We start from the raw sequence: 12,405 nt of genomic DNA, 5'->3' as shown, positions 1-12,405 counted from the left end.
GTCAATTTATCCTCTCTGACTGGGGGAACAAAACATGTAATGATGCACCCTGTACAGAGCGCACTGAGCTGACTATCTATCTTTTGGCAACAACAATGTGTACACTGAAGGCAGGCTGTATACAGGTGGCAAAGCCATGCAGACTTGTTGAGTTTGATAGTCCAACATGACTTGAAGATTTGTAAGTTGTTTTCAAGTTGGAACCCTAGGAAGCTCCCTCTCTGTGCGTATCCCTCTCCTTCGTACACTCCAGAAAGATTTACACTTATGGGCACTGTTGTTGTGGGAGCAGCTTTGTTCCAGGAGGCTGTCGATGTCTGCCACACACCGAGATAAAGCTCCAGGATTCCCACACTGGGCACGAGAGGTTTAGATAGACTGTGGGAGCTGAAGCGGGAATGTGCTTGAGAGAATCAGCCCTTGGGTATTCTTTCATATATAGAGTAGAAGGTTTTTGCCCATATAAAAAATGGATACTGAAGATGTTTTCTATGTGTGTGAAAAACAGGCATATAGCAGTGTCATGTTATTCTTATTAATATTACTCAGAATACAGATAATAGATTTATTAAAGGACTCTTTGTCTGTGTAAGACTTTCTTTTGCCTCTTTTAATTAAACTTGAAGGCTGAAGATTTACTGAGACTATGCAATGACATCAAGACTCTATGGTGCAAATTATTCATCCATTAAACGGGGATATCCAAATTAATGCTGACGGTGCATGATGGTGCTCATCCAGTTCAGGGTTGCAGGGGGCTGGAGCCTATCTCAGGTGGGGTACACCTTGGACAGGTTGCTGGTCTGTCGCAGGGCTAACCCTAACCTTGGTGCATGCTTGCATGCGACTGGACCAACCCCACGCTGTTTACAGCTCATAGCTCTGTTGGTACCTGCCAACAAAGCTGATGGGAGTGCATTCATTGAATTATAAGCACAAAAATTAAACCATTACCTTCCCAGTCATTTGATAGAACAGAAATAGGTCATGACTAATATAAGAGAAAACTCCTTGGTTCATAACTTTGAAAGCTTTTACAGAAGAGTGGCAGATTAGCACTGGCTCTAGAGCCCAGAATGCCTTCGCTCCTGTGCACGTTCTGAGTCTGCTCACGCTGTTAATTGCAAGAAACAAAACAGTGCAATGTGCTCAGTTAAAATGCTTGGTATGGTTTTCCCAGATTCCTTTTTTATATTCGGTGTAGTTCAAGTTGGAGCTATACAAAGCAATGTGCTAAGTTCACAAAACGTGGAATTCTTGAATGTTTTTTATTGACTGAAATGTACTGTTTCAGTCAATTAAATGCCTTGACAGTTATGAAAGTAACTGTGTTTTGAGGGTCTTTTTAAAGCTTTTTAGCCCACAAAGCCCATTCTCCCAGGATTAGAATGCTAGTAAAGCTAAACAGTGTGCTCTTGTTCTCAGTGCAGTGTTTGCCCCCAACCTCAGCCTCCTCACCACCCAATTCTGCCCCTTGACAGGTGTACTAAAGGGGCCCATCTGTGCACTTGTTGGACAGCTCTCCCAACTCTGTCCTGCAGATTTTCCTTTGCCCGTACTCTCTTCAGTCTAATGCCTGGCCTGCTTGGCTGCAAACTAGAGGTTGCACTGTGGGGGTATTTGAAGTTTCTCTTTAAAAAAAAAAAAAGCATAGTTGGAATGCCAGCCTTCAGGGCTTTGCGTCCACAGTGGGCGACAGCGGCAGGGTGGTGATCTGGGGGGATATCTAGAGAGAAAGGTCGCCTGTCTTTCGTCTGTGACAGACGGCTCCAAATAGAAATGAAAGAGGATGAAAACAAATTCTTCACTCTACTGGGCATCTCATTTCTATTCAAAGGATTAAAGAGGGAAATATCTGATGGGTAAATGTGTCATTAGAGAAACACATCTTGGGATTTTTCACCTGTCTTAACATGTTATTGGATTTTTGTAATTGTTATTAATATGGTTATAGCTTGTTCTTCTCTCTGTTAACATGATGGCACGTTTTCTTAATTATTTTTTTTAACTGCTAACAAGCTTGAAAAAGGCAATTCCCAGCAGAGTGGGAACAAAAAAAGCCCCCTACCTGGGTAGAAGGTCTAGCCTAAGGGTATTTTTTTTTCTTCTCTTGAATGACAGCTCTTTGTGCATGCAGCCATGGGAAAATGGCTTCAAAGGTAAAGCAACAGGGAATGGTTTGGCATGAGCATAGAAACGTAGGCGATGTTCCCCTGCCTTTTTTAACCAGCTGAGTGTAATCTGCTAATCCACAGAGCAGGCTGCCGGTGGTCTGTCGACAGAGGTGGAACACGGCCGTTGACCACAGGAAGTTTGATGGGGAGGGGGGATATCGAGGGGATCTATAGGCCACCCATTGCAGTGACCTGGCAGAGTGTTAAAGGTTAAGTGGACCTATTTCGCAGGATTGCCTTATAGTCGCGCAAATAGTTTGAAATGGTGGTGAGGTCGTTTTTGCCTGTAAGTGAGAGAGGTGGTAGAAAGTGGCATTTCACTCTTGCCAATTAAATATGACTCCTTTACAATAAAAAGGTTATTGAGTCAGACAGTGATTGATTATTAGACCTAAGGGTCAAACTATGCTTAGCAAATCTTACCGTAGCTTTTGATGAATCCTCAAGTTACTGCCACTCCAAAGTGCCAGCTGGTTATTTAGGGGGTGAGTCAAAGGAATGTCCTGCTGCGGTCTTATTCAATGGGACACATGGAGTGGTTTTGATTGACATTAGTCATGGGTTGCCTGTCCAACATATTATTTAGCCCCCTCTGCCTTGAGCTGCTTCCATCTGATCGGAGCGGCGCAGACCCGGTCGTGACACGTTTAGCGATTTCACACTCGTTTTGTGGCAATGCGCAGCCTCTGTCCTCTCAAATGTTTTGAAGCATAAATAATACATTGCTCCCATGATTTGCAATGCATGAATGAGCATAGCTAGGGTCGCAGCAAAAGGAATGTTGCCAAGTCATATTGTGTCAGACCCAAGTGGAAGTTTTGTGCCTCAAAGAGTCGAATCATTGAAGGCCCAAAAAGTGAAAGCTGGCATGTGGTACACATCAAGCAAAGACGTTGGGGTTGCAACAAAAGTGGCTAGTTTTATTATATGGTTATTCTTTTATTGTGGGTAACGTGAAGTAGAAGGTTTATTTTTTTTATTTAGTCTAAGTTTAATATGTTTTTTTGTCTTTTGTTTGTTTGTTTTTAATCCTTTTTTGTTCTGAGAACCAAACAGACACAACTCGGGCAAATAATTCCTGTGCACGTCACTGCTTCACTGATGTGCCACATGTCTTTCCTGCATACTACGTAGCCTAAACCAATCATGAATCTTATCAAATGGAAGTATGCATCCTAAACTTAATGTTAAATCTTGAAGTCCATCACGTGAAGGTGTCAAGAGAGCATCTGCTCCACAGTGTTTTGGTGTTGACGTGTCATCTCAGTGGTGAGCGATCTGACAATGTTTTCATTATGGATCCCCCTCCACTCCTCGCTCCCGCAACTCCCGTCCGCGCTCCCAAACAAGAGGCTGGAATGTTGGGTTTCCATGACGCTAATGAAGTAAAAACCTGGCAATGCGTTGCTGGCAGCCTCTGAGCAGCTCCTGATCTGCGGCCTCCTTCTCATCAGGATCAGAGTCTGATCCCTCTGCAGCCTTCATTCACCAGGGCTTATTATGCCCAGGAATGTCTCTCACTCACTCCCTCCCTCATAACCCCCTCTGAAGCAGGGATGTGGGGTGCTGGGGTAAATTTTGGACAAATCCCCAGTAAGAGTACTACCCCAAATAACACACAACCCCCCCACACACTTTTTTTTCTGGCTCCCATCAAACTAAAACTCCTCCCCTACTACTCCTTACAATCTTTCCTCTGCTAACTGTCACACTTGGACAAAGATAAGCACAAACTCCTCTCCTTCTTTCCTGTGGAAAGCCTTTGTTGTGATTTATGTTCCATAAATGCTTCATGTAGCAGGCCCATGAGGTGACCAATCCCACTTGTTTGCCATTTGCCCCAGGGACAATGGGGAGTTTTTGGTACTCAAACAAGTCCTCACTCCAGAGTCCTTAGATTTCCCAGGGGAAAACAGAATGATCTTCCCAGAGGCGTGTTTATTTTTTTACCAGTGTTCAGAAATCCTTCAACTATTTGCAAATTGAAACGTCTTCCATCGCTGCACTGTCAATACCTCTGCCATTATGTTTTTTTTAAAGGCACTCTGCAGTGGGAACCAGTCCTTTCTTTGTGTTCCAGCCAGAAAGGCAATTTAGGGGTTAAATAATCAGTCTCTGTACATTATCCTGTGTCATGCTGGGCTGGTGGATGCACCCATAATGTCTTGCTAATTAGCCTCTATTTAGGTTTTTCCAATAGGCCACACAGCTGCCATTGACGACTGAAGCCCATGGAGCTTTGCAAAGGAAGACCCTCTGTCTTGTGGGCATTCATGATTTTAGGCTTGTCCTTAATAAACCTTTAGTCTCCCCAAGCTTGATGCTTTCAGGATTCGGTATCCAGTTACTTGGTAGATGAATAGGGTATCTTGCCTCTGTGGGGATGATTTAGTCCATTGTGTGTATGTTGTCTTTCAAAGGATAATGTCCATAAATGGGATCTAAACTGACCAGGACCCATTAAGGGCTCAAGGGTTGAAGCAACTTGTTGTAAACGTTGACCCTTATCATATAAGATAGTGACAGAAAGAGGTTGTGGGAAAACCCTAGCACCAGGGATAAAAATAGCAAAAATCTACATTCAAAAATACTAAAAGTAACAGTAAAAATAACAGAGTAGTTGCTGGACCATTACAAAACAACGTTTGTCAAGTTTTGTACAGCAGAACTGAGTCTTATTATGATGTCTGGTTGTGCCAGAAGTTCATCACTGGTTCCTTTTGCTGCCTCGTGTGGAGCTGGGCAGCTGAAACAAAAAGACTAGAGGCTTATGCCCTCAAAACCCACCAGGTCTTCGGCACTGGAAGGAGCTGCACATGGCATCTGATGATTGATGAAGATGGTTGCTATGGATAAAGATGGGATTCCAGGTCCTGTGGAGAAGCTTTTGGCAAAATAGAAGGAGCAAGCATGTTGGCATGGACGACCATCTCACTGTGGTAGTGAAACAGTCTTGTGATTGAGCTTGTCCCCTCATGAAATAGTTTTTGGTAATGAGCTGCTTATTTAGTTATTTCCACACATTTTAGGCAATCTTTTGCTGGTTAATTGGTTTGAGTTGCCGCTTGTTGTCTTTATGATGATATTTCTCAACAGTCTAGTCGGCTGGACATAAAGTTCCCAGTAGAGCTGGGCGATATGAGATTTTTTCATATCACGATATGTTTTTTTCATTTCAGGCGATAACGATATCTATCACGATATAAGCCAAATAACTATTTGTAAGATTTAAATGTGCCGTTGCTCACAAGTAAAATGTGAAATAATCAGCAGCTTGTTTTTATTTAAATATTTATTTCCCATAATAAGTTCAACAGGGTAGATGTACTTAAGGAACATGAGACTTTTTCAGATAAATAAAGGCAAATATTGCAAACTACACAAAAGGCAGCCGCTAAAGCGTTTAAGTTTCAAAATAGAACAAACGAAACAAACTAAATTGTCAATTCCACTTAGAAACAAAATATTAATTCTAAAAATAAATCTTAGTTTGTTTTACAGAAGAACAGACAAAACTGACTAACTTTTGTCAATATCAAATAAACTGAGAACTAAAAGGAAATTCTCAATCTCTCCTTGTTGTATAGCTTAGCTTTTCAAACAGTTTTAACAGTTACTTTAGTCTGACAAAAGCCGAATGACGAATTAGCGCTTCCAGTCAGAGACTGAGGCTACGTCCACACGTACACGGGTATTTTTGAAAACGGAGATTTTCTGTTTTCGTTTTAAAAAATAATCCCGTCCACACATAAAGGCAGAAATGAAGGAAAACGCTGCTATGAACATGCCAAAGCATCAGGTGGCGCTAGATTCCTAACCGTGTAGAAATGTTGGCCAATCAGAAGTCTAGAAGCCTCGGTGGGAAAAAGTAAACAAAGCTGGGGCATAGAAGCAGAACCGAGTCGTATGTGTGGAGGGACAGTAACTGTGTGTATATGTAAGCATTTAAACACTGCAGAGAGTAGAATTAACAGTAACAGTATTGTAGAAATTCATTTCACCGAAACAATAACGTGGTGCACAGTGTGACGCATGCACCAGTTTATTGTATTTCCAGACTTGCTTTCGGCACAATTTACAGTGCACGCTACTCTGTTTTTTGTCAGACTTGAAATAGCCGAAATACCTTCACACTACGGAGCTTCTATGGCTCTTCCGTTCGACAATCTCTCCGGCATTGGAACCATCATCTGTTTTCTCTTCGGTCACGCTCGGTTGATTTTTCTAGTCGGCACACTCATTTCCTCCATTACCCGCTGGCTGCTTCCCAAACAAACACACGTGCGGCTTGGCACTTGTGCTGTACGTAACAAGTCACGCGACGTGACGCTGCGGCTGTGATTGGTTCGGCTCTGCGCTACTGAATTTGGATCGGCTGACCTTTTTGAACAAGAGTGGCGAGGTCTATCGCGATAGCTTAATTTCTCTATCGAGTAAAAGTTATATCGCGATACATATCGTTATCGTTCTATCGCCCAGCTCTAGTTCCCAGTAAAGCAGCAGAATATATAGACATTTTGCATGTCAGAGCTGTTCTGTTCAAAACGTTTTACCTGAACTGTTGATCACTGTGAAGTTGTCACAGACTGGTCAGTCGGCTGGATTTACATTTCAGGCCTCAGCTAGTATTGTCACGGTGGCCACAAAGACCTAGCATTATTAGCCCCACTGGCGGAACTATTTGTCCCACTCCAAAAGAGAGAGCTAACGAATAAAAGAAAAAACGGGAGACAGCTAAAGTCTTCCTGATCCCCATTTCCATGAAGGGTAATCCAGGGGTGATCGTCAGCACAAAATGCGGCTTTGACCGACTGTGTCTTTTGTGTGTGTGTGTGTGTGTGTGTGTGTGTATGTTTGTTTGTGTGTTTTCGTTTAACCTGTATTTGGCTGCAAAGATATGTGACCTGGAAACAACTATTAAAGTGAAGTCATATGACATTTAAAACATGAAATCAAAACAACCTCCCAAACAGCCTCCTGTGTATTTAGTGTGATTATAGTTTAGGACTCAGCATATCTAGATCACAAGTGTAATTATGTGAGTATGTGTGTATATTGAGTTTGCATGAGTGAGGGAACAGAGGGAGACGTGCCTACCCTCTTGTACTGGTTATTTCTAAGAAAGCCACCCATGCATGTTGTGTCAGCAGTCTGGTCACACTCCACTGTATGTTACCAGTAAGTAGCAAAAAATACCTCAGCCTTACCTACCTTAGTTAATGCATTGCACTGTTCATGATCTCACTCTGACTAAGCCGAGAGCACGTTTTCAAGGTTAGATGATAACAGAGTGTTTTGTCCCCTTGTTAATGGCTGTGACTCACTGTTTGTAAAGTCACGTGCAGTACAGAGAACCACATACCTGAGATGCCGTGTTTTCTTTGGTTCGCTCGCTGGATGGCTGATGATTGCTAAAAGACCATAGTAGGTCTCGTTTATTTATGCACATAGCAGTTGGGTTCGTGTGTTGCGTTTCTGCCGTCCTCCACTTTATGGTGCTGTCGCCAGGACAGGAGAACTCAAACCCGGAATGGTGTCACATAGTTATCTTGTCACCAGTATGTACAGTGGGGCAAAAAAGTATTTAGTATCTTCTTCCTCCAAACACGACGAGTTGAGTTTATACCAAAAAGTTCTACTTTGGTTTCATCTGACCACATGACATTCTCCCAATCCTCTGCTGTATCATCCATGTGCTCTCTGGCAAACTTCAGACGGGCCTGGACATGCACTGGCTTCAGCAGCGGAACACGTCTGGCACTGCGGGATTTGATTCCCTGCCGTTGTAGTGTGTTACTGATGGTGACCTTTGTTACTTTGGTCCCAGCTCTCTGCAGGTCATTCACCAGGTCCCCCCGTGTGGTTCTGGGATCTTTGCTCACCGTTCTCATGATTATTTTTTTACCCCACGGGATGAGATCTTGCGTGGAGCCCCAGATCGAGGGAGATTATCAGTGGTCTTGTATGTCTTCCATTTTCTGATGATTGCTCCCACAGTTGATTTTTTCACACCAAGCTGCTTGCCTATTGTAGATTCACTCTTCCCAGTCTGGTGCAGGTCTACAATACTTTTCCTGGTGTCCTTCGAAAGCTCTTTGGTCTTGGCCATGGCGGAGTTTGGAGTCTGACTGTTTGAGGCTGTGGACAGGTGTCTTTTATACAGATGATGAGTTCAAACAGGTGCCATTCATACAGGTAACGAGTGGGGGACAGAAAAGCTTCTTACAGAAGACGTTACAGGTCTGTGAGAGCCAGAGATTTTCCTTGTTTGAGGTGACCAAATACTTATTTTCCACCCTAACTTACGAATAAATTCTTTACAAATCCTACCATGTGGATTCATGGATTTTTTTTTCACATTGTGTCTCTCACAGTTGAAGTGTACCTCTGGTGCAAATTACTGACCTCTGACATCATTTTAAGTGGGGGAACTTGCACAATCGGTGGCTGACTAAATACTTTTTTGCCCCACTGTAAATTGGTGGGTCCTAGGACTAATCTGCTCAGGGTTTATAAAACGTGATAGCATTTTGTTTGATACACTTCTGTTTGGAAACACAGTGGGCCTGCAGACACAGTTCATAGCATAAAGTGGCACCTTGGAAACGTTTAATTTTCCAGCTTCTACAGTATCATGTAGCATATGACCTGTCATCATTGAGACGGAGCAACACTGCCAATGATCTCTTTTCTTACTGGTGAAAGGTTAACAAGGCTAATGGATAATCCACTGGCTGTATAATATGTCAGTTCTGTCATTTGAAATGGTTGATTTCATATATCTGTTTGGATATATGATTGTGGCTCAAGAGTTGGGAGTTCGCCTTGTAATCGGAAGGTTGCTGGTTCGAGCCCCGGCTTGGACAGTCTCGGTCGTTGTGTCCTTGGGCAAGACACTTCACCCGTTGCCTACTGGTGGTGGTCAGAGGGCCCGGTGGCGCCAGTGTCCGGCAGCCTCGCCTCTGTCAGTGCGCCCCAGGGTGGCTGTGGCTACAATGTAGCTTGCCATCACCAGTGTGTGAATGTGTGTGTGAATGGGTGGATGACTGGATATGTAAAGCGCTTTGGGGTCCTTAGGGACTAGTAAAGCGCTATATAAATACAGGCCATTTACCATATCGCATGTTAGTTATTGCCAAAATGTTCTAAGGGGCTAAGGGATTCCTTTTCTCATCAGTCTGGACTAAATGTGAGCATATCTTTCTGACTGGGTGGAAAATGTGTGCAATAAGCATTATTTAACTGTCTTGACAATCTCCAGAGCACCAAGACTGTCTTCACCACGCGGTCCACGAACGTCTCGGTGAGCTGCTACGAGTCCTGAAGGCCATTATCAGCAAACACCAGAGCCTCAACTCAGTGGATATCCTCAGTACAGCTGGAACCGTCATCGCCACGGTCAAAGGTGAGCAAAGATGACCAGCTCCCCCTAAATGCTCACCCTCATAACTTTCGGCTTTCCTGTAAAACATGCCAGATACTCCTCCACTCTTCCTTTAGTCTGTTTTCTGTCTCTGCTTATCTAATCCTCCCTTCTCCCTTGATAGTCTTCTCTGCTGGGCATTCACTATTACCACGTCCTGTCTCTCATACAGTCTTCCCAATCCTGGTTTAAAGAACTTCCCAGAGACTGTTTCTCTGGAGTTGTCTTTCAGCTTCAAGGTGACACAGTTCTTCAGAAGTCACTCGAGCACTTTGAATGCAGCAACGTGTGTTTCAAACCCCATATAGAGACTAAGAAAATAATATTTGGGAGTCGGGTACCTGATACTTGAAGATCCAGGGAGAAGCGGGTGTCCTTTGTGCTTTGTCTGCCAGTCCAGTGGGAACTGCACAGAGGAATCCTTTTCAGTCGCTCATTCTTTAAGATTATGATCTGGCATGCAGGTCAGTTCTTAACTTGGCGGCCACACAAGAATCCCTAGAGTATACCTCGTCTCAATTTGCATTGCAAAGAGGGGCAGAGAGGGGCTGCATAAAAAGCTTTTACTTCTAAGGAATGGTGACATGATGGAGAGGCCTGAGGAGGCTCTGCATGTGCATGTGAATGTGAATGGGCTTCACCTTTAGCTGAAATACTTGGAATGAGTCCATACACATTTGGGCGTGTGCATATATGTGCCACAAAAAATAAGCTCTTGCAAGTCCTGTCTTTCATGCAGTAACTTGAGTGTTTATGTGGCACTGGAACATGTCTTTGCACAAGCGAGACAAAAAAGCACAACTTTGTCAATGAGGAAGGCTTGGATTTGAGAGCTTAATAGTCATTCTGTAAAAACATTGTTATTAATGCTCGTGATTATATTGCATTAATCATTAGGAGGATTCATAAGTATATAGATTGAAAGTCTTCAGCTGTTAGACAAACTTTTTTTTAAATAGTTCTGAGTAATGGTCTTATTATTTTTATTTCAGAGGAAGTTCCTATAGTGAATAGTAGATATTATAACACAGTAATTACTTGTTCTTTCCATAACTATATGAAGTGCTGTAACATCTTTCTACCACTAGGTGGCCAGACCTGTCCACTTCTTGATACCCCACCCCCCCAAAAAAGAGAGATGTAGACGGTGCCAGTGTGTTATCAGCTTTGCTCCATTGTTTTTGAGCCACCAAGCCTGATATTTTACACAATAACGTACATATGAGGCAAAACTAGCAATTTGTTTTGGATTTCTACTTGAAGTGCACCCTGACCCTACGTCAAAGAGTTGTTTTGGTGGAAAATTGAACCTCCCACCCTGTGATACTCTGTTTCCTTGGCATACCTCAGTACGTCTTCAATTACTCTCTGTTGGAGCTTCCGATCCCTTAATTGCAGCACAGGACTCTGCTACTGATGAGTGTTTCGAGAGTGTTGTGCTTTTCGAGTGAAACAATACCATTTTTCTCTGATGATGTAACTTCCACATTTGGACCACTGGTTGGGGCCTGAGCGAGTACTGGCATTGTATTCCAGCAAGCCTCAGGATGTCCTGTTGGGGGGTAGGGGCTGTGCGGGAGAGGAGATGCGAAAGCAGAGCTGTATGATTTGAATGGTGGTAACTGCTGGGGGTGGCTTGGAGACACCCCGTTAAAATCAGTTTTTAAATTTAATTTGAAGACTTTTTCTTTCCCCCCATTGAATTTATTTTATTTATTTTCAGTGGTCAGTCTTTCCTTGTGTTGGTCAAAGGAATCCTTTTCTTGGACCAGCTAAAGATTTGCAAGTATTTTGGTGTCATGTTTAAGGCTTCTTCCAAGGAGTCTTAAGCAGGTGTTGATTTCCATGATCAACAAGGCTTATATCTGTTTAGGACAAAGCGGGACAGAAACCTGTTTTGAGGTAGGTAATTGCTGGTTCACTTGTGTGCTTCTTTAGCAACACCTTCTGAAAACATTTTGAGGTACGAGGCAATATGTAATAGCAGTTTAGAAGACTGGGAAGGTCTATAGTAGGCGTTTGTAGGTGGTTTGCATTATGTGAAGCAGATACTAAGAGACCAGGTGGAAGATCTAGGACTCTAGGTGTGGATGACGTTTAGGCTAGTTTTGTTTCAGGATTTGAGAAGTTATTAAAGTTCAGGAAATTCTGAAGTTGTCCCAGCTTAGGATTAATGTTCAAAAGTCAAGACATTGAAGTAGGTTTTGAGCTTAGCTAATAAAAAACAAGTGAACTCTGTTAGTTTTCTATTTAAAATGTCTGAAAGTCATTGAACTCTAGAAATCTCCATTGTTCTATTGGAAAGGAAAGACTGAATGACCAGTGACATCACTGATTTATTGCTGGGTCTCATTTCTGAGCATCTCTCTCCTGGTTTATTTTCCCTCTGCTCAGTCCGGCCAGGAAGTTTATTGTGAAGACTGATTACAGCCGTATTTACACTGGTGTTTTTCCTCCATTCTGTCCTCAGTCATCACTGTGTTTAGATTTTCAGCAGGAAACTACTGCAAGAGCAGATTACAGCCAAATATACACACTCACGGTCTTTGCTTATCTTCACTGATTTAACATAAAGTTGTTTTTGGATGCCTCTGAGGGATTGCTCAACTCTAAAAGGTCTACACACAAACAGTCCTCTAGCTCTCAGAGCTTTTGAGGAGTACAGTCTGAGTCAGAAGAGATTTTCATTCACTCTGTTGTTAACATCATGCACAGGATGATGAATCATATCTTGTGATTGTTGCCTTAAACACAGGATGTCTTCAGTATGCAGGATTTGGGGTTGTTACAGAAAGTTGACTCAGTCTT

At 42.9% G+C, this 12,405-nt stretch overlaps 1 protein-coding gene across 2 annotated transcripts in view; it reads left to right on the top strand.

The window, feature by feature from the left end:
- arhgap29a (Rho GTPase activating protein 29a) overlaps nt 1–12,405 on the top strand; it is a 33,748-nt gene that overhangs the window by 7,402 nt on the left and 13,941 nt on the right. The window contains exon 3 of one of the 2 annotated variants that reach the window (XM_085362721.1): nt 9,436–9,579. In XM_085362721.1, coding sequence (XP_085218847.1) covers nt 9,436–9,579 — 144 coding nt within the window. The other variant, XM_085362722.1, reaches the window with a different exon arrangement.

Source organism: Diplotaxodon limnothrissa, linkage group LG9 (assembly GCF_057381915.1).
Source record: "Diplotaxodon limnothrissa isolate DT_005_m linkage group LG9, D_limnothrissa_male_GT1.1, whole genome shotgun sequence".
In the NCBI taxonomy this organism is placed as follows: domain Eukaryota; kingdom Metazoa; phylum Chordata; class Actinopteri; order Cichliformes; family Cichlidae; genus Diplotaxodon; species Diplotaxodon limnothrissa.
This window is presented reverse-complemented; position numbering and strand designations above follow the sequence as displayed.